This window comes from Manis pentadactyla, chromosome 6 (genome assembly GCF_030020395.1).
Source record: "Manis pentadactyla isolate mManPen7 chromosome 6, mManPen7.hap1, whole genome shotgun sequence".
Lineage (NCBI taxonomy): Eukaryota > Metazoa > Chordata > Mammalia > Pholidota > Manidae > Manis > Manis pentadactyla.
In genome coordinates this window covers 67,189,405-67,208,381 of record NC_080024.1, presented here as the reverse complement: position 1 = coordinate 67,208,381, position 18,977 = coordinate 67,189,405, and the positions used below count along the sequence as shown (strand labels likewise).

The 18,977-nt window shown below is 35.5% G+C and overlaps 1 protein-coding gene across 1 annotated transcript in view; it reads right to left on the bottom strand.

Annotated features, from left to right (window-relative positions):
• LRP2 (LDL receptor related protein 2) overlaps positions 1-18,977 on the bottom strand; it is a 250,937-nt gene that overhangs the window by 159,068 nt on the left and 72,892 nt on the right. Inside the window, exons 11-16 of the mRNA XM_057503939.1 lie at positions 17,840-18,009; positions 16,632-16,855; positions 15,388-15,594; positions 12,993-13,195; positions 10,487-10,627; positions 6,719-6,922 (exon numbers count right to left, since the gene is read on the bottom strand). Coding sequence (XP_057359922.1) covers positions 6,719-6,922; positions 10,487-10,627; positions 12,993-13,195; positions 15,388-15,594; positions 16,632-16,855; positions 17,840-18,009 — 1,149 coding nt within the window. The remainder of the gene's footprint in view (positions 1-6,718; positions 6,923-10,486; positions 10,628-12,992; positions 13,196-15,387; positions 15,595-16,631; positions 16,856-17,839; positions 18,010-18,977) is intronic.

Below are 18,977 nucleotides of genomic sequence, written 5' to 3'. Positions count from 1 at the left end.
CTGTTCCCCTAAGACAGCAGGTCCATGAGAAATGGGAGAAAGGTGTCCACTTAGGTATATTAATTTTGAGGGGATTGTGGGATATTCAAATTAGATATCCAAAAGGCAGTTGGCACAATGGGTCTGAACCTCAGAGAGCTTTATCATCACCTACAAGAAGCCTTCCCTGACCTTTCCCTAATTCCCCAGTTAGGAGAATAAACATTCAGAAGATGCCCTACCACAAGTCTCTCCACACTAGTTTACAATGGCTACATAGGTGAGGATCAAAGACATGGAAGGTCAAAATTACATAAGTGAATAAAAGAGGACCAACATTGAGTACTAGAGACCACAGTTATTTACAGGAGAGGCAAAGAAGAAAAGACCTCTAAGAAACACTAGAAAAAATAGCCAACAAATAGACGGAAATCCTGGAGTGTGCTGTCATGAAAGAAAGCATTTTAGAAGTGCCAGAGATAAGGACTGAATATTTAAAACAAAGTTGGAGAAGAGAAGGGATAATTAATGGAGTAAGTTCCCTGAGGGCTTCATTCAGCCAATCTTGACTTTAATTTTATTCCTGACAACTCATTTTCTTCGTATATACTCACTGTTACTCAACCTTCTCACTCAAAAAACAACAATGTAATACATCTCAACAGAGCATAGAGAGTTTAACCACTGACCATAAGAATATTTTAAAAGGTAACTTGCTAAGATGGGGCCTTGAAGCTGACAAAAAGCATAATGAGAATTCCAGTGTGACAAAGCAGAAGGAAGCGAGCTGTGGAGGCACCTGCAGAGCCCTCAGCCTGCACGTGGCTCAGAAACCCAAGACTGCCTTTCTGTGAGAGCCAAGATTGATTGGAGTTCTCCAAGGTCAGTGGATGTAATTCTAGTCCCCAGGAAAGTTGAATTCTGGTTCAAAATAGCAGATTAACCACATGTGTTTATCTCCTCTTCCTTCCAGATTCTAATAAAATGACAATAAAAGAGCAGCAGATGAGAAATTTCCACAGTTTGGAAAAGAAACGGATTAGAGGGGTGGTAACTCACTAAATCAGAGGAGAAAGCTATAAACTGCATGCCAGCAGAGGGGAGATCCACACCCACACACCCACAGAAGCCTCAGCATATTCCCACTCAGAGGCACCAGGCTCCACAGAAGGCAGTGGCAAGGAACTAAGGGGCTTAGTTAAAAGCCGGCATCCCAAGCAATTAGACCCCCAGGTCCCTCTCAGACCCTGAGCATCTATGCCACTTGCCTCCATCTACTTCCTAGAACAGATCAGAGATTTTCTTCTCTGGAGCAAAGGAAGCAGAGAGGTTGTAAGCTCAGGATACAATGCACAACAGAGGGTTGAGACAGACACAGAACTGGGCACAGGGGGATTATGAGAATACTGAACTAAGTGGTCCCAGCTCCCTGTCAAGAACAGAGAGCCAGCTACCCAAGCCTCCTCTCCACCCCAAGAAGAAGAAGGGCACATCTATCAAGGAGAAATTGCCTATCTCCAGAGAAAATGTACTAATACTGACATCTGGAAGCACCCCAACAGAGAGGCTTCTTCAACACCTGAAGTTCACCAGCTGATGCAGCCCATCCATACATATAGATGTTTTGGCCAATTTTTTATAACCCTGCCCTTAATATCAAACAAAGGTCACAGAAATCTGAAGAAAACAAGTTGAAAACAAGCTACATTTATACCCTTAAATACTATCACTCTTATCTCCTCCCTCAACCCCTTGATAACCATCATTTTCAGTTTTTCCAGGTTTAATATTTTTAGATTCCATATATAAGTGTTTTCATGCATAGCTGTCTTTCTCTGACTTATTTTTCTTGGCATAATGTGCTCAAGGTCCATCCATGTTGTTGCAAATGGGAGAATATCCTCCTTTCTCATGGCTGAATAATATTCCATTGCGCATACATACCACACCTTTTTTAACCATTCACAGGCACTTGGGTTGCTTCCTTATCTCAGCTATTGTGAATAGTGCTGCAATAAACATGGAAGTACATATATCTCCTCAAAATTCTGTTTTCATTTCCTTTGGGTACATACCCAGAAGTGGAATTGCTGGATCTTACATTAGATCTATTTTTAATTTTTTGAGGAACATTTTCTTCCAGAAGTTTTATGGCATCAGACATTTTTGAATCTTTGATCCATTTCAAGTTAATTTTATGAGTGATGTGAAATAGGGGTCCAATTTATTGTTCAGCATGTTTCTCCAATTTTCCCAGAACCATTTGTTGAAGAGACTATCCTTTTCCCATTGGTTATTCTTGACTCCCTTTTCTAACATTAGTTGACTATATATGCCAGGGTTTAATTCTGGGCTCTCTATTCTGTTCCACTGATTGATGTGTCTATTTTTGTGCCAGTTCCATACTGTTTTTATTGTTATAGCTATAGTTTTAAGTTTGAAACTATTATGGCTTTAATAGTATAGTTTGAAATCTGGAAGCCCAGTAACTCTGGCTTTGTTCTCCTTTCTCAGGATTGCTTTGGCTATTGAGGTTCTTTTGTAGTCCCACACAATTTTAGGATTGTTTCTCCTATTTCTGTGAAGAATGGCTTTGACAGTTTGATGAGGATTGCACTGAATCTGTAGATGGCTTTGAGTAGTATGACCATTTTAACAATATTAATTCTTTCCATCCATGAACATGGGATATCTTTCCATTTGCTTGTGTCTTTGATTTCTTTCAGCAAAATTTTGTAGTTTCCATTGTACAGATCTCTTATTTTCTTGGTTAAATTTATTTCTAAGTATTTTATTGGTTTTGATGCTATTGTGAATGGGATGGTTTTCTTTATTTTTTTATATGTCTTATTATTAATATAAAGGAATACAATTGATTTCTGAATGTTGCTTCCTTGCGTTGCAACAGCCTAAAATGTATCAGCCTAAAATTCTCTCAAGCTTATGAGCTACGTAGTACTGTATTCTTAAATCATTAAAGATAAAAGATACCCTGCCTCTTTACTGAAATCATGAATTCAATAGTTTTTTGATTCTTTGGGATTTTCTACATACAGCATCATACTATCGGCAATTAATGACAGCTTTACTTCTTCCTTTCTGATTTTGAAGACTTTAACTCCTTTTTCTTGCCTGATTGCTCTAGCTAGGACTTCCATACTATATATATTGAAATAAGAGTGGAGATAACAGACATGCTTGCCTTGTTCCTGATTTTAGAAACACTTTCAATTTCTCCCACTGAGTATAATGTTAGCTGTGGATTTGTCATATATGGCTTTTCTTATGTTCCATCAATACCCAGTCTGTTACAGGTATTTATCGTGAAAGCATGTTGTATTTTAACAAATGCTTTTTCTGCATCTATTGAGATGATCATATGATTTTTATCTTTCACTTTATTGATGTGATATATTATATATTTGTATATATTTTTTATATATTATAAATATATATTATACATTTTTGACTTGAGTATGTTGAACCATCCTTTCATTACAGTGACAAATTCTATGGTCATGGTATATAATCCTTTTAATGTGTTCTTGAATTCGGTTTGGTAATATTTTGTTGAGAATTTTCACATCTATATTCCTCAGGGATATTGGCCTATAGTTTTCTTTCTTATGGCATTCTTACCTGGTTTTGGTATCAAATTAATGCTGGCCTCATAAAATGAGTTTGGAAGCATTCTCTCCTCCTCAGTATTTTGGAAGAGTTTAAAGAGGATTGGTATGAATTCTTTAAATGTTTAGTAGAATTCTCCAGTTAAGACATCTGTGTCTGGAGTTTTCTGTATTGGGAGTTTTTTTTTTTTTCTGATTCAATTTCTTTACTTGTTATTGGTCTGCTCAGGTTTTCCATCCCTTTGTAATTCACTCTTGGTATATTGTACATTTCTAGAAATGTACCAGTTTCTTCTAAGTTATGTAATTTATTGCCATATAATTGTTCATATTAGTTTCTTATGATTCTATGCATTTCTGTGGTATGGAGTATTAATTTTCTTTAGGTAATTCATATCTTCAGAGAAGAAGAATTTATCATTTTTCTTTTTTCATTGAAATATAGTTGATATACAATATTATATTAGTTTCATGTATGCAACACAGTGATTTGACATACATTCATGATGAAATGTTCACCACAATAAGTATAGTTATCATCTGGTCACCATAAATAGTTATTATGATATTATTGAGTATACTCCCTATGCTGTACTTTTCATCCCTGTGACATTTATTTTATAATTGGAAGTTTGAAACTCTTTATCATCTTCTATTTCATCCATCCTTCCATTCCCCTCCCCTATGGCAACCACCAGTTTGTTCTCTGTATTTGTGAGTCTATTTCTGTTTCGTTTGTTCTTTTTTTTTATTTTTAGATTCCACATGTAAGTGAAACTTGTCTTTCTCTTTCTGACTTATTTCACTTAGCATAATAACCTCTAGGTCCATCTACATTCTCACAAACAGCAAGATTTCATTCTTTTCTATGGATAAGTGATATTCCATTGTATTACTTTTTACAATAGCCAAATATGGAAACAATTGAAGTGTCCATCAATAGATAAATGGGTAAAGATGTCACACATCTATACAGTGGCATAAAATACTGAATTTATGAAACAAGAACACATTTTATGAATAAAGGAATAACCAGAGAATAAAAAGGTACTATTCAAAATTGAAAATAGTATAAATGAAATGAAAAATTCAATAGAAAGGATGAAAACTAAAATGCCAAAAAAATCTCATAGAAAGTAAAATAAAATATTAAAGATAAAAGATAAGAAAAAAGTAGATGATTAACCAAACATTTTACCATTAAGAATTACAGAGAGCTTAGAAAAAAACAGAGGCAAGAAAATTCTTCACACTAGAAAGACATAAATCTCAAGATTAAAGGGATACAAACGGGACCTAAAATCTTCCAGAAAGGAATGAAAATAAAACAACATCAACAATAACAAGTCATATACAAAAAAAAGTCATATACATTAAAATGGCATTCCAAATGGCACTGGACTCTCAACTCTGCAAACTAGAAGAAGGTAGGGCAATTTCTTCAAATGTCTGGGATAAAATTACTTTCACCCTATAACTCTATACCCAGCCAGTCAAGATGGAAGGCAAAATCAAAACACTCTTGGACATTTAATAACTCAAAAAACATACCACTCTACTAATTCTTCTTCAGAAGCTTCTATATCATGTGTTTCAGCAGAGTGAGGAAATAAATCTTGAAAGAGAAATAAATGGCCTGCAGAAACAGAAGATCCAGCACAGGAATGGGGTGAAGAGAAGTGAGAAGACAAGAGCTGTGAACCAGATTCAGAGAGAAATGAGTCCCAACTGGGACAGGGGATAGAAGTTTACAGAGGGGAAAATACTTGAGATCATTTGCATTCAGTAGATAGATAGATAGATAAAGCATTTGATAGATCTGTTGGAGCACTGAGGAAAATACATGAAAGTTAAATAGAAAACTAAGCAAATGAAGATAGGGAAACTGTTAACTCCAGTAAAAAATAAAAAATTGTTCAAGAAATATCATCACAGAACACTACTTGGCTTAGCAGAGAATATTAATATTTATACTATATTAATAATATAAACAGCTACTACAAACTCAATCAAAAATTACCATCTAGGTTTTAGGGAGAATCAGGGTAGGAATGTAAAAGAGCTAAATTCTCAACTATAACAAGGAAGTAAATGTCTAAAATAACAAATCAAAAAACAGTATTATAAGCAAAATATTTAGAAACATGGAGACAAATAATAGAAGAAACCCCAAGAATGGCAGGCAATTAACTCTTGAAGAGTAAGTCTGGGTCGGGGACAGGATAGAACAGGGTAATATGGCTTTTCACTAAAAACAACTATAATAATTGCTAACATTTACTGAATATTTACTATTTTCCAGTCATTACTAGAGGTGTTTTTCATGTATCAGCCTAAAATTCTCTCAAGCTTATGAGCTATGTAGTACTGTATTCTTAATCCTTTTTAACAGATTAGGAAAATAAGGCATAAAGAAATCAAGTAAATTCCCCAGGATTACACCACTACGAAATGAAAGAAGGCAGGATTCAAAACCAGGCAGTGTAGCTCCTGAGCAGGTCCTTATCGCTGCTGTTATACTGGCTTTCAATTTTTTCAAATTGTCAGTTTCAACTCATTAGTTAGTTGTAAAATCAAAGTACCCCAACAGTAAAGTGTGACTGGCTGTAATTTATCTTTCTGTGATGATTATGAAAATGTAACAGAATTCCAATCAATTAAAAACTTAATGTAAATCTGTATTTACATACAATTCATGCCTTTTTAAAGAATTACTATTATTCCAAGCCCAGCTTTAAGGTAGCCCAACATCCCTTAAAGAGAGGTCATCCCATTGCTTCAATCTTGCTTTTAAATACGAGGAACAGCCTCTAGTCAACTAACTCATACACCCGACTCTCCTTCTACAGAGTGTCTTCTCTATCTATGATAGTATTTGTCATTGTTAGAATGCACCCTCATTTAGAACTTACCTTGAAAATAAAGGAAAAGTGTTTATTTCAAGATAATTCATAAGAAAAGCAATAGATTTCTTTTCTCCATCTAAAAGTATCTAATAAGCTTAGTAAAGGACCATGCTTAAGAAGTGAATGCAAAGGTTTACTGGGAAAATTATTAGTATTGATACTGAAAATGGATAAAACATTCAAAAAAATTTACAAAACCCATCTCACCTGTGCCATTGACATATTGTTTAAAAATTATGTGTTTTGATGTATCTGAATAAAAGATAGTGTTCTCCCAGGCATCAAAATCAATTCCAACAAAGAAAGAAGGCATTTCTGTCACTGGAAGTATGACATCTTCCTGAGTAGAGAGGTTGAATGGGATGCCACGAACAGCCACTTCGGATGAGAAGAGCAGGAACTGCCTAAGAGCTGTAGGAAGAAGTCCCAGTGCCATCAGCCACAGCATTGCTCTTGCCCTCTCTGAATTAGAGAATTACTATGCCTCCACAAAGCACATTTTATTATTCTGAAATGTAATTTTGAATAAACATAAAAAGTAAATCTGTGGAAAACATAGTTGGAGATAATGGAAGAAAGGGAAGAAAAAGATAAGCAGTTATGAAGGCAATACAAGTATTACAATCTTATTTCTTCCTCAGAAATTTATCCTTAAGATTTATTTTTATAAAACATGGTCCATATGCTTAATTTCTAAAGTAGTATTATTTGAACTGCAGAGTAATTTCACCAAATTTCTTGGGCTAGATTAACTTTTGTATAGAAACCTATACCAAAACTCCTATGGAATGTCTGCTACATTTATGTTAATACTTGTCATTGTTAGAATGCACCCTCATTTATAACTTACCTTGAAAATAAAGGAAATGTGTTCCTTTTAAGTTATTTCATAAGAAAAGCAATAGATTTCTTTTCCCCATCTAAAAGTGTCTAACAAATTTAGTAAAGGACCATGCTTAAGGAGTGAATGCAAAGTTTTACTGGGAAAATTATCAGTATTAATATTGAAAACAGACAAAACACGCAAAAAATGCAGTTTTTGAGATATTAAGACCAGTAAAAAAGAAGAATTAATAGCAACCAGGTAAACTATTTAGAGAGAAATAAAGGAGGGAAAGAAAGGAGATGGAAGGAATGGAGGAAATAGGAAAGAAGGATCGATGGGAAAACAAAGACGGCAGTGACAGCATGTCAGGGGGTCAGAGAGGTGAAGGAGGATGGCCAAGGCAAAAATAAAAATTGTAGAGGGAGTTTAAAAGCAAAATTATTAGACAATGTACTGCCAATATACAGTTAGAAACATGTGGTCTTTTAAATGTGGGTGATTTTTTGTCTGAGTTAGAAAAATAAAATTTACATACTAAGCCAGAGCAGCACCATCTGGGGAGCAAGAATTTGTTCAAGGCATTAAAAAGGAGAGCTGTCAAGACAGGGATGCCCACTCTCCCCACTTCTATTCAACATAGTACTGGAGGTCCTAGCCACAGCAATCAGACAACACAAAGAAATAAAAAGCATCCAGACTTGCAAGGAAGAATTTAAACTGTTCCTGTTTGTAGATGACATGATATTGTACATAAAAAACCCTAAAGAATCCACTCCAAACTACTAGATCTAATACCTGAATTCAGCAAAGTTGCAGGATACAAAACTAATATACAGAAATCTGTGGCTTTCCTATACACGAACAATGAACCAGCAGAAAGAGAAATCAGGAAAACAATTCCATTCACAATTGCATCAAAAAGAATAAAATACCTAGGAATAAATCTAACCAAGGAAGTGAAAGACTTATACTCTGAAAACCACAAGACACTTGTGAGAGAAATTAAAGAAGATACCAATAAATGGAAACACATCCTGTACTCATGGATAGGAAGAATTAATATTGTCAAAATGGCCATCCTGCCTGAAGCAATCTACAGATTCAATGCAATCCCTATCAAAATATCAAAAGCATTCTTCAACAAACTAGAGCACATAGTTCTAAAATTCATATGGAAACACAAAAGACCCTGAATGGCCAAAGTAATCCTGAGAAGGAAGAATAAAGTGGGGGGGATTATACGCCCTGACTTCAAGCTGTACTACAAAGCCACAGTAATCAAGACAATTTGGTATTGGCACAAGAACAGACCCACAGACCAATGGAATAGACTAGACAGCCCAGATATAAACACAAGGATATATAGTCAATTAATATACAATAAAGGAGCCATGGATATACAAGGGGAAATGACAGCCTCTTCAACAGCTGGTGTTGGCAAAATTGGACAGCTGCATATAAGAGAATGAAACTGGATTACTATCTAACTCCATACACAAAAGCAAATTCAAAATGGATCAGAGACCTGAATGTAAGTCATGAAACCATAAAACTGTTAGAAGAAAACATAAGGAAAAATCTCTTGAATATAAACATGAGCAACTTTTTCCTGAACGCATCTCCTCAGACAAGGGAAACAAAATAAAAAATGAACAAATGGGGCTACATCATACTAAAAAGCTTCTGTACAGCAAAGGACACTATCAGCAGAACAAAAAAGACATCTTACAGTATTGGAGAATATATTTGTAAATGACATATCTGACAAGGGATTAACATCCAAAATATATAAAGAACTCATATGCCTCAACACCCAAAAAGCAAATAACCCTATTAAAAAATGAGCAGAGGATATGAACAGACAATTCTCCAAAGAAGAAATTCAGATGGCCAACAGGCACATGAAAAGATGCTCCACATGGATAATTACAAGGGAAATGCAAATTAAAATTGCAATAAGATATCACCTCATGCCAGTTAGGATGGCCAACACAGAAAAGAATAGGAGCAACAAATGCTGGTGAGGATGCAGAGAAAGGGGAACCCTCCTGCACTGCTGGTGGGAATGTAAACTAGTTCAACCATTGTGGAAAGCAGTATGGAGGTTCCTCAAAAAACTTTAAATAGAAATAACATTTGACCCAGGAATTCCACTCCTAGGAATTTACCCGAAGAATGCTGTTTCCCAGTCTCAAAAAGACATATGTATCCCTATGTTTACTGTAGCACTATTTACAAAAGCCAAGAAATGGAAACAACCTAAATGTCCATCAGTAGATGAACTGATAAAAAAGATGTGGTACATATACACAATTGAGTATTGTTCAGCCATAAGAAGAAAACAAATCCTACCATTTGCAACAACATGGATGGAGCTAGAGGGTATTATGCTCAGTGAAATAAGCCAGGCAGAGAAAGACAAGTACCAAATGATTTCACTCATCTGTGGAGTATAAGAACAAAGAAAAAACTGAAGGAACAAAACAGCAGCAGACTCACAGAACCCAAGAATGGACTAACAGCTGCCAAAGGGAAGGGACCCAGGGTTGGGGAAGGAGGGTGGATGGGAAGGGAGGGAGACGGCGAATAAGGGGCATTACGATTAGCACACATAATGTGGGGGGGTGGCACAGGGAAGACAGTATAGCACAGAGAAGACAAGTAGTGATTCTATAGCATCTTACTACACTGATGGACAGTGACTGTAATGGGGTATGTGGTGGGGATTTGATTATGGGTGGAATCTAGTAACCACAGTGTTGTTCATGTAATTGTATATTAATGATACCAAAATAAAAAAATAAAAAGAGAGTTGTCAAAGTGAAAATATGAGAAACAAATATTGCAGGAGTACATTTCATTATCAGCCAAGGCCAAGGCAATCGCCTGTTTATGTGTAGATTTATAGGCAACCAAAGAGGAAGAAACGAAGTGTCTGAGGTAAGAATGAAGTCCAGAGCACAGAGCCAGGCATGAAGAAAAATATCCTAGAAAATCACTGAAAAGTGAGGAACTAGAAGAGGAAATGACCACCCAATGCTTAGGAAAGCTCCTTCACGGTGAAGCAGCAGGACAGGGGCAGGCCCAGTCCAGTAGCAGTACATTCCCCCTGGCCACCTGTCAAGCAGAGACAAGGGCCAGCTCCTTACCGACGCAGTGGCGGCTGTCCACGTCCAGGTCGAAGCCAAGTCGGCATTTGCAGCGGTAACCCAAACCGTCATTATCTGTTCTGTGGCTGAGGATGCAGACCTGTTCACAGCCACCATTGTCATCTCCACATGGGTTGTTAACTGGAGGAAAGCACACACAGGATAAAATCTCAATAGAAATGTGGAATTATCCAAGACAGGTGAAACCCCTTTGAGCCTCGTAGGTGAAATTGAATAATGGTTTTGAAATTCCTTGAAGACATCAGTACCCATGGCTGCTATATATGTATATATACAGTTTAGCTGTACTGGCCTTCCAAATTTCACTGCTGTTCTCCGATCTACTTTCAAACTGGTGGTGGTAAAACAGAAAAAAAACAGGATTCCCACAACTGGATAACTTTGGGGATTCTTTTTTCCCCAGTAATTATGTCAGACTCTGCTAGCTTCAGTGATTAGAAAAACACTGTGCCCCCAATAAAAGATTTAGTGCAATTTTGACCATTCGCATGATGTGATAACAACCATAATGCTGGATGCTTACTTTATAAATAAATCAACTTACGATAAATGACTCTGCACACCCAGTTCCGCATCTGCCTCTGCGGCCTTACCACAGCACTCTTTCTTTCCACTCTGTATGTGTGCATGTAGTAGTTTCTCATGTCCTTCTTTGAACCAACTTTGTCATTCTGCTGGTCCCCTCATTAATGAGTTAAGTAAATCTTGATATATCCTTACTGTATAATTACAGGAGTCCTTTATAATTTATAGAAAATTATACAATGACTGAGGCCTCCCTATGCTTCCTCATGAATATTCCATCTTGAGGTAGTCTACTGAGCTTCTGTTTACATATTGAGCTTCTGTTTACATACTTAAGTAGAAATAATCACATCCAACTACCTGAGCTAAAGTACTCTCTCTCACCCATATAATAATATCCACTGGACAAAGTTTTGTAATCACTTAAGTTAAAAGATGAAACATGTAACGCGTAAGTAAAGCACCATATGACTGTTGGTTATGGTTCTTGACAAAATCTAAACCTTAGGTACTAAAGCATAGGAAGAATTCCTATTATGTATGAAAAATATAATAAAATAAAATAAATGACTCTAAGAGGTAAGTATCATTATCCCAATTTTACAGAAGAGGAAACCACAGCTCCAAAAGGTTAACAACTTGCCCAAGAGTATCAGCAGCTAAACAGCTAACTAAAATTCACATCCACATCTGATCTAAGACCTTTCCTGTCTGCAACACAAACCAGTTTATACTTCCCAAAACCACTCTCAAAGCAGTGACGTCTGGAGGCGTACTGTACACAAGGCTGTTACAGCTAAAAATGTTTTATTTTTTTATGATATTGTCTTCTTACCTTTCACTTACTCTTTAAGATAAAGAATACTTTTACCCTATCAGGTGGGTTGATTTGGGGAGCCAACAGACAGACATCATTCTGAGGTAAATAAGAGAAATTACTTGGATGACAAAATTGGGTGATATTTTTGGTCAAGGGTGAGATGTGAATTTAGTAGCACGTGAACTGGCTATTACAAGTAAAGATTTCAAAAATGTTTTCAGATATATTGCACATTTCCAAGTAAAGTGTGTGTCTCCAGGGCAACCACACTGAAGGAAAGCCACCTGAATGTATCAGCTCCAGTGGGTGGTCTCTTTTTCCTTCTCAATCAACCTAGTTAACTTACAGTCTTTCTGCATCCTGAAGTCAGACCCATCACTTTAAGAGTTTTAAAGTAAAATCTATCTTTCTCTGAATTACTGTTCACTGGTATTAAGCTTTCTACCAACACAGTCTAGTTTATTATATTTCTTTTTTTTTTTGGTGCACAAAAAGAGCCACATGTAGTCCAGGTAGTCATGTCAATTTAAAACCTTGAAACACAAACAAAACTTACTGTAAAATAACTGAAGACTAAACAGTGTCCCAATTGAAACATTTCTTCCCTTTGTAAGTGACCAGCCCAAGAGACATCAAACCCACTTGGCCTATGACAGACCCAATGTAAAACAAATAAAAGGTGTCACACATATACAACACAACAGAGAAGAAAGAAAAAGGGACTCTGATGCTATCTAAAAAGAGCACTTCTTCTTCTGCCTTCAGTTTCTTCAACTGTGATATCATAGGGTCAAATCAGATTTCTCTCAGTAGAATGAGGATAAGTATTTTGCTTTGGTTTGCTTGCTGATCTAACCCCACCATCTAGACAGGAACTGGCACTAGCAAGTGCCAATATCTGTTAAATACATCTCTACATTCCCTGTAATTTGACATTTTAACTGTAAAATACATTAATTTTTCCAGAATGTCTATGATTTGCAGAGCCAATGTCAGAGGGTTTACTCTCTAGATAACCCATCATATATTTGAAAACACCACCCAAATCTCATGAGAACCCTTATCATTAATCTCCATAACTGAGAAAACCTTTTTACCAAGGCCAGTGCCAAGGATGATTTCCATTGTTCTGGGACATACCATAGGGCTGCCTGAGAGAATGATAAACAGCCACTCCAAAGGGCCTCAGGGAAGACTGGTAGTACACTTCTGGGCTGGTCTCCTTGAACTTGTTTGCCTTCATTACTGCCATCTTTGTCCAATCAGTAAAGAATATGTGATTTTCAAACAAGCTTATTCCAAAGGGATGAGGAATAAGTGAGCCTCCATGCATTACTGTCTTCCTGTTATAAAAGACATGTATTATTTTTTTTAAAAAGACATGTATTATATAACTTTTTTTGTTTTGCTTTATTTTGATTAGATGTAGAATTAGTTTAAATAAATGCCTAAGAAGCTACCTAATTTCTTGTTACAAATACAGAATATATAGAAAAATAGATTTTAAGATACAGGCATATTTCCATCTACATATGATAGGAGAGCTTTCATATTATCTCTTGGAAAAGACCCTAGAAACTGAAATTCTAGTTCCAGTCCAACTTATTTTACATTTTTTTGAGAAATTACCATTTTCTCACCTGCTCTTCATTCTTTTAAGGTTACTCCACATATAAAAGGGCTAAGATATGAAGCAGCACTTTGAAACCATAAAAGAAAGAGTGTGACAAGCAATTGGAAGTCTGGTAGAAGATACCTTCAACACTTACTGCAAACTGCACCACTAACCACTTCTCAGGACAGCGAATGTTAGAGCTCAACCCACAGGAAACATACAGACCTATTCCTGATGTCATTCTCAAGAGAACCAAAATCCGAGCTACCACTGTTACACTTCTATTGGATGAAATTGTCAGCTAATCATACCTGGGGAGGCACAAAGTCTCCAGAGCTGCTTAAACAGAGGGAAACAGAAGTGAAAGGTGTGAAGACCGCGGAAGAAATCAACAGTTCCTGCCATCACTACATTTACACGAACAGTTCAATTGGGCCAACATAGATAGAGTGAGGTAGAAGATGGTTCATGGGGAAAACCTCTTGCATTTTTTTCTGTTAGCATAATAGAAAGATCTTAAAGAAAAATCCTACTAGCCCCTGAAAACTCATAAGCACAAGAGCTCTAAGAAAAAACTTCAAGATACTATGGCTGAGAAACACACTAAAAGTGATAAAAAACAAATCTAAGAGGCAAGTTAATGCACACTTTGAAACATTCGACAATGACATGGTATGTTAAGATTAGACAATGGTTTTCTTTTTCAGTTAGCAAATTCCAGAACCCTGAATGCCACCTACTAGCAAAATTAGAGGCAGTGACTTTATTATTTCAGCTTACTCATGAGCTTTAATGTCTCTTTGATGTTTCTTCATAGCCAAACCACCCCAATCTTTCTGAACATTCATTTTTACCCTTTATGTTCTACTTCAACCTTAGCACAAAAATATTTAGACTATACAATATAATGTTGAAACACCCATTGAAAAGAAAAAAAGGCAATTTTTCAAATGTTTTATATGATTTGTTGGGTTGACTGGTATTTTTTTCATTACATTAATTCATATTTTCACTATAAAAAACAGCTTCAGAGATAAGAAGTCACTGTCTTAATAGTCAATCCCTTCATTTAACCAAGTAGAGATTGTTCTAAGAATATAAAATCCAGGGACAAACTGTGATACCATCCTTAGAAAATAGAGATAAAAGAGGGAAAAAAAAACTATAACATTCCTTTCATTGAGAAAACAATAAAATCAAGTCATTTGGAAAAATTAAATGGCCAGCTTATTTGCTGAATCCACAAAGAGTAATTTTTGTTTGTCAAAATTGCTCTTTGTTTTAACCAATTTTTGAAAATATGAAAATGAAAGGATCTAAAATAAGTTAACAATTTAACTAACTTACAGTTAGCTCTAATCAGGCTAAGAAGATGGAGAAAAAAGAGTATGCCATATTCTATATTCAAATATTGTGTTTAAGTACTTTTGAAGTGTATCAGGTAAAAACACAAGTCAGAATTTCTCTTTGAAATTTTAAATACATATATAAGGGCAGAATAAAATCCAACTAATTCACACCAGATAGTGTTAAATAAATGCTAAAATTTGTGTATTTACTGGGGGGAAATTAGCTAAAAGATAAAGATGATTTTTGGAAACAAACTGTAAGGGACCCAGAGAATAAACAGACTCACGAATTAATGAAAATAATGCCCGTCATCTGGGAGTGGGAAAGAGACTGGAGAGAAAAAATCAAATAACAAATGTTCTAGATAATATTAAATGAATGTTATTATGGAATGCAAGAAAAGTGAATAAAACTCAAAGTATGTCACTTCATGCAAATGTCATCACAAAAGTCATTCAAGTTATAATGTCAACCAACAAAGCAATATTTTAATTTTGGCCTTTCAGTATCCCTTTCCATAAATTTCATGCACTTTTGCCCAAAAAAGCTATAAAAGAAAACACTTCTTACCTTTGAATTCCATCATAAGTTACAGTCTCAATGTAATTAAAACGGCAGTCAACCCAGTAAACACGCTTTGATACCATGTCCAGAGTTATCCCAGCGGGCCATCCCAGCTTTGTTTTTACCAACTCCTTACGGTTGGTGCCATCCATGAAAGCCCTTTCCACCTTAGGTTCCCCAGAAAGGCTCCTCCAATCTGAGAAAAATAAATAACTATAAAAGAAAAACAAAGTCAGTTATTTTACAAGTTTACCTGGAAAACATTTAGATTATGTGTTTGGATCAATGGAGATTTCCTCCAGCTGATCAGAGAACAATAGGGGTACAAACAAGAGAGAAATAAAAAAGCATTAAAAATCAGAGGCTCTGAGGGCCAATCAGGAGAGTCAACAACTCCAAACAGCAACTGTTAAAAGGCTGAGATGACAGCCTAAAAATCCATAGCCACCTTCTTAACTTTCTCCCATGTTCCCCAGCTCTTTCACTTCTCTTTTTTACACTCAGGAAAACTTACAGATACATTTTAAAACAAGCTATCAAGCTATTTCCCTCCCTAATTTCCCATTCTAAAGCATAGTCTAGAGAACATATCCATCATTTTCATGAAAGGACAACTGATATCATCAAGTAGAAATGAATGATCACTGTTCACTAAACCTTAAGTAGCCTTACATCCATCCAAGGGCCCTAAGACCCAGCTGAAAAAAAAAAAGATGAGAAAGCTAAGCTTCCTACAGCTGCTCTCAAGTGTGGAGATGAAGGAAATTTGAATTTATACCTAGAGAAAAGTAAGCATTATCAGTCTTTCTGGTTTGATACACACCGAACAATTATAATGAGGTGTCAGCACTGTCGTCTCAGGCCCAGCCTGTAAAAAGTAAGCCCTAAAGGGAGAGCTCCAATCTTCTTCTCCCTCTTAATAATCTTTACAGCTAATTCATGTCAGTGATCATCTTAATAATGGTGAAACAAAAGTAATGCTTAGTTGTAACAGTAATTTTAGATTGAGTCAGAACACAAAGTCCAAAATTTCAGCTAGTCAAATGTGGCAAACACTAAATATAAAATTCATACCCAAAGACATCACGTATTTTTAGTACACCAGTTAGTGTACTCCTTTAAAGCATCTATGAATGCAGACATAAAATACATGTGGGTTCTAGAGTACAGAGCATAAAAGAAATTAAAATGAACCTTCAATTAATCCAATGGATGTTTTATGTATAGGGGATGTTTTATGTATCACTTACCCAAGAGTTGGGTCCAGGGCAATTCCTCTAGGATGCCCTAAGTTTTCTGTTATAAGGATAACCCGGTTGCTTCCATCCAAATTGACCACTTCTATGCGGTTGACCTTGGTCTCCACCAGATAAAGTTTATTATTAATCCAGTCCACAGCCAGATTTTCTGGATCATCAACAGAAACATTGAGAACTTCTTGGATATTTAAACCATTAATATCAACTGAAAAGACCTGAAAGAAAAATCAGTATTTTTATACTTCCTAAGCATAACTAATTGTGGTGACTGTTTTCCTATATTCATTTAACGTATCTATCTATGTTGCACAAATCAGTCATCCTGACAAAAAAAAAATTCACCAGAGACTTGCTATTTTATTTTACATCATGGATTACTGGGGGCAATGCAAATATAAAAAAGCTGGGTTAAAAAAAAAAGCCTGCATTTCTCATTCTCAGCATTACTGGAAGTTTAAAGAATATGGATTTATTTGGTGGAGGAGGTGGTGGTGGTTTGTTCTGATTTTTAGCCATAATCAAATCACAACTGCTAATAAAACAAATTCTCAATTTTTAGAAATTTTATGCAAGTTATCATTTAATTGAATTAGAACTTTATTAATGGTACAAGGAAATATAAGTAGAAATTAAATTCCATGACTCTTTAGTAGTCTCTAAAATTTGTCTTAAAAATCACCATTGCATTACTCAAAGTCGAAAATAAATCCATCACACTTTCCAAATAAGAGAGCATAATGAACTTTTGACTGTTAAACAAAATACTGTCAATATTTGTTACCCGATCCTCAACTACAGATCCATTTAGAAGATGGAGATAAAATCTGATTTTTATCATCTAGGAAAGCAGAGTACTTTTTACATTTTAAATGATCAAGTTTCAAAATTGCTACCAAATATCTACCCAGTTTTGAAAGAATGTCTATTATTTCTTTTAATTAGGCTTTTGGACTCCTTTTTGAATAAAATTAAAAGTTGCTCAAGGCTAAACCATATAACAGACTGCTTTGTTTGATAGGTCATATATGTAATAGTATAACATGGAGAAGGTGCCAATTAACATAAAATATCTCAAAGGCCTTTTTTGTTAGAAAACAAAGGAGTGTTCCTTCCTACTCCCCTAAAAACGAAAAGCTATCAACACTTTGTGCTTAGGGTTCTATCAGCTCCCAAGCTACACTCCTGAAATTCCTATTTACCTTATCTTGCACAGTGTCGGTCCAAAAGACTCTCTGTAGGCGATAGTGAAAGTCCACACCCACAGCCACTCCATGACTTTGAGACTCTACCAGCAACTCAAAGTTCCTTTCACCAATATCACCCATTAGCAAATCCTGGCCATTGGAGAAGATAATGGAGATCTGGTCAGCTAAATGTGAAGAAGGAAGCCATTATCACTCCAAGTGAACAAAGAAGACGGAGTAATTTACAACTGATGCTTTCTTCTTTTTCAAATATTTTCTTCTATGTTACCTAATGATTTTAAAGTAAATTTCTACTCATTTTACAGATGGGTAAATTGAGACAAAGATGTTGAATGACATGTGCAAAATCACAGTAAATTAGGAACAGCCTGCCAAGAATTCAAGTGTCCTGACTGCTAGTCCAGCGCACTCTCAATGACACAGAGAGGAATAGCTCAGGCATTTTCAAGAAGCCTTGATGATATGAGCACCTTACCCCATGTGAAACTTTAGGTTGTATGAAATACAGAACATGTTTTAAGGATTACTGAGAAATCACTCTGAAAAATATGGCAATGATGGATCCAAATTTGCTTTACATATATATTCATGGGCATGCAAATGGCATATAAATAAGGCTTTTCACTGTAGTTTTGTTTATAATATCAAAGGATAAGAAATGATATAAAAGTCCATTAGTAGGGGACTAGTTAAATCAATTATGTACACCCAAAAAATGGAGTATTTTGCCACTATAAAAGAAAGAATAATAATGAGATCTGTCTTGATATGCATTAGCAAGATGCAGAACTGTGTGTATAACTTTACTGTCATACATGTAAAAACAGGGTTAATATCTATATTTCTGGATCCTTTTTATTCATTTAACAATCTCTAGAATTGAAATAAACAGTGATTATGATGGGAAAGGGAAAACTGGGCAGAGGGGCACAGAATTGGGGGGAGCATTTTACTATATATCTTCTTTTTTATATGTATCTTCTTATAAATTAAAATTTTGAACATATGAATATATTATCCATTCAAAAACAAGTAATTGTTAAAAATCAGCTGTTCCAAAAAGTTAGTACACAGCAAATCAGGTATTTTTACACAAAAATAACTTGAATATGGAACCATTTATCCATCATGT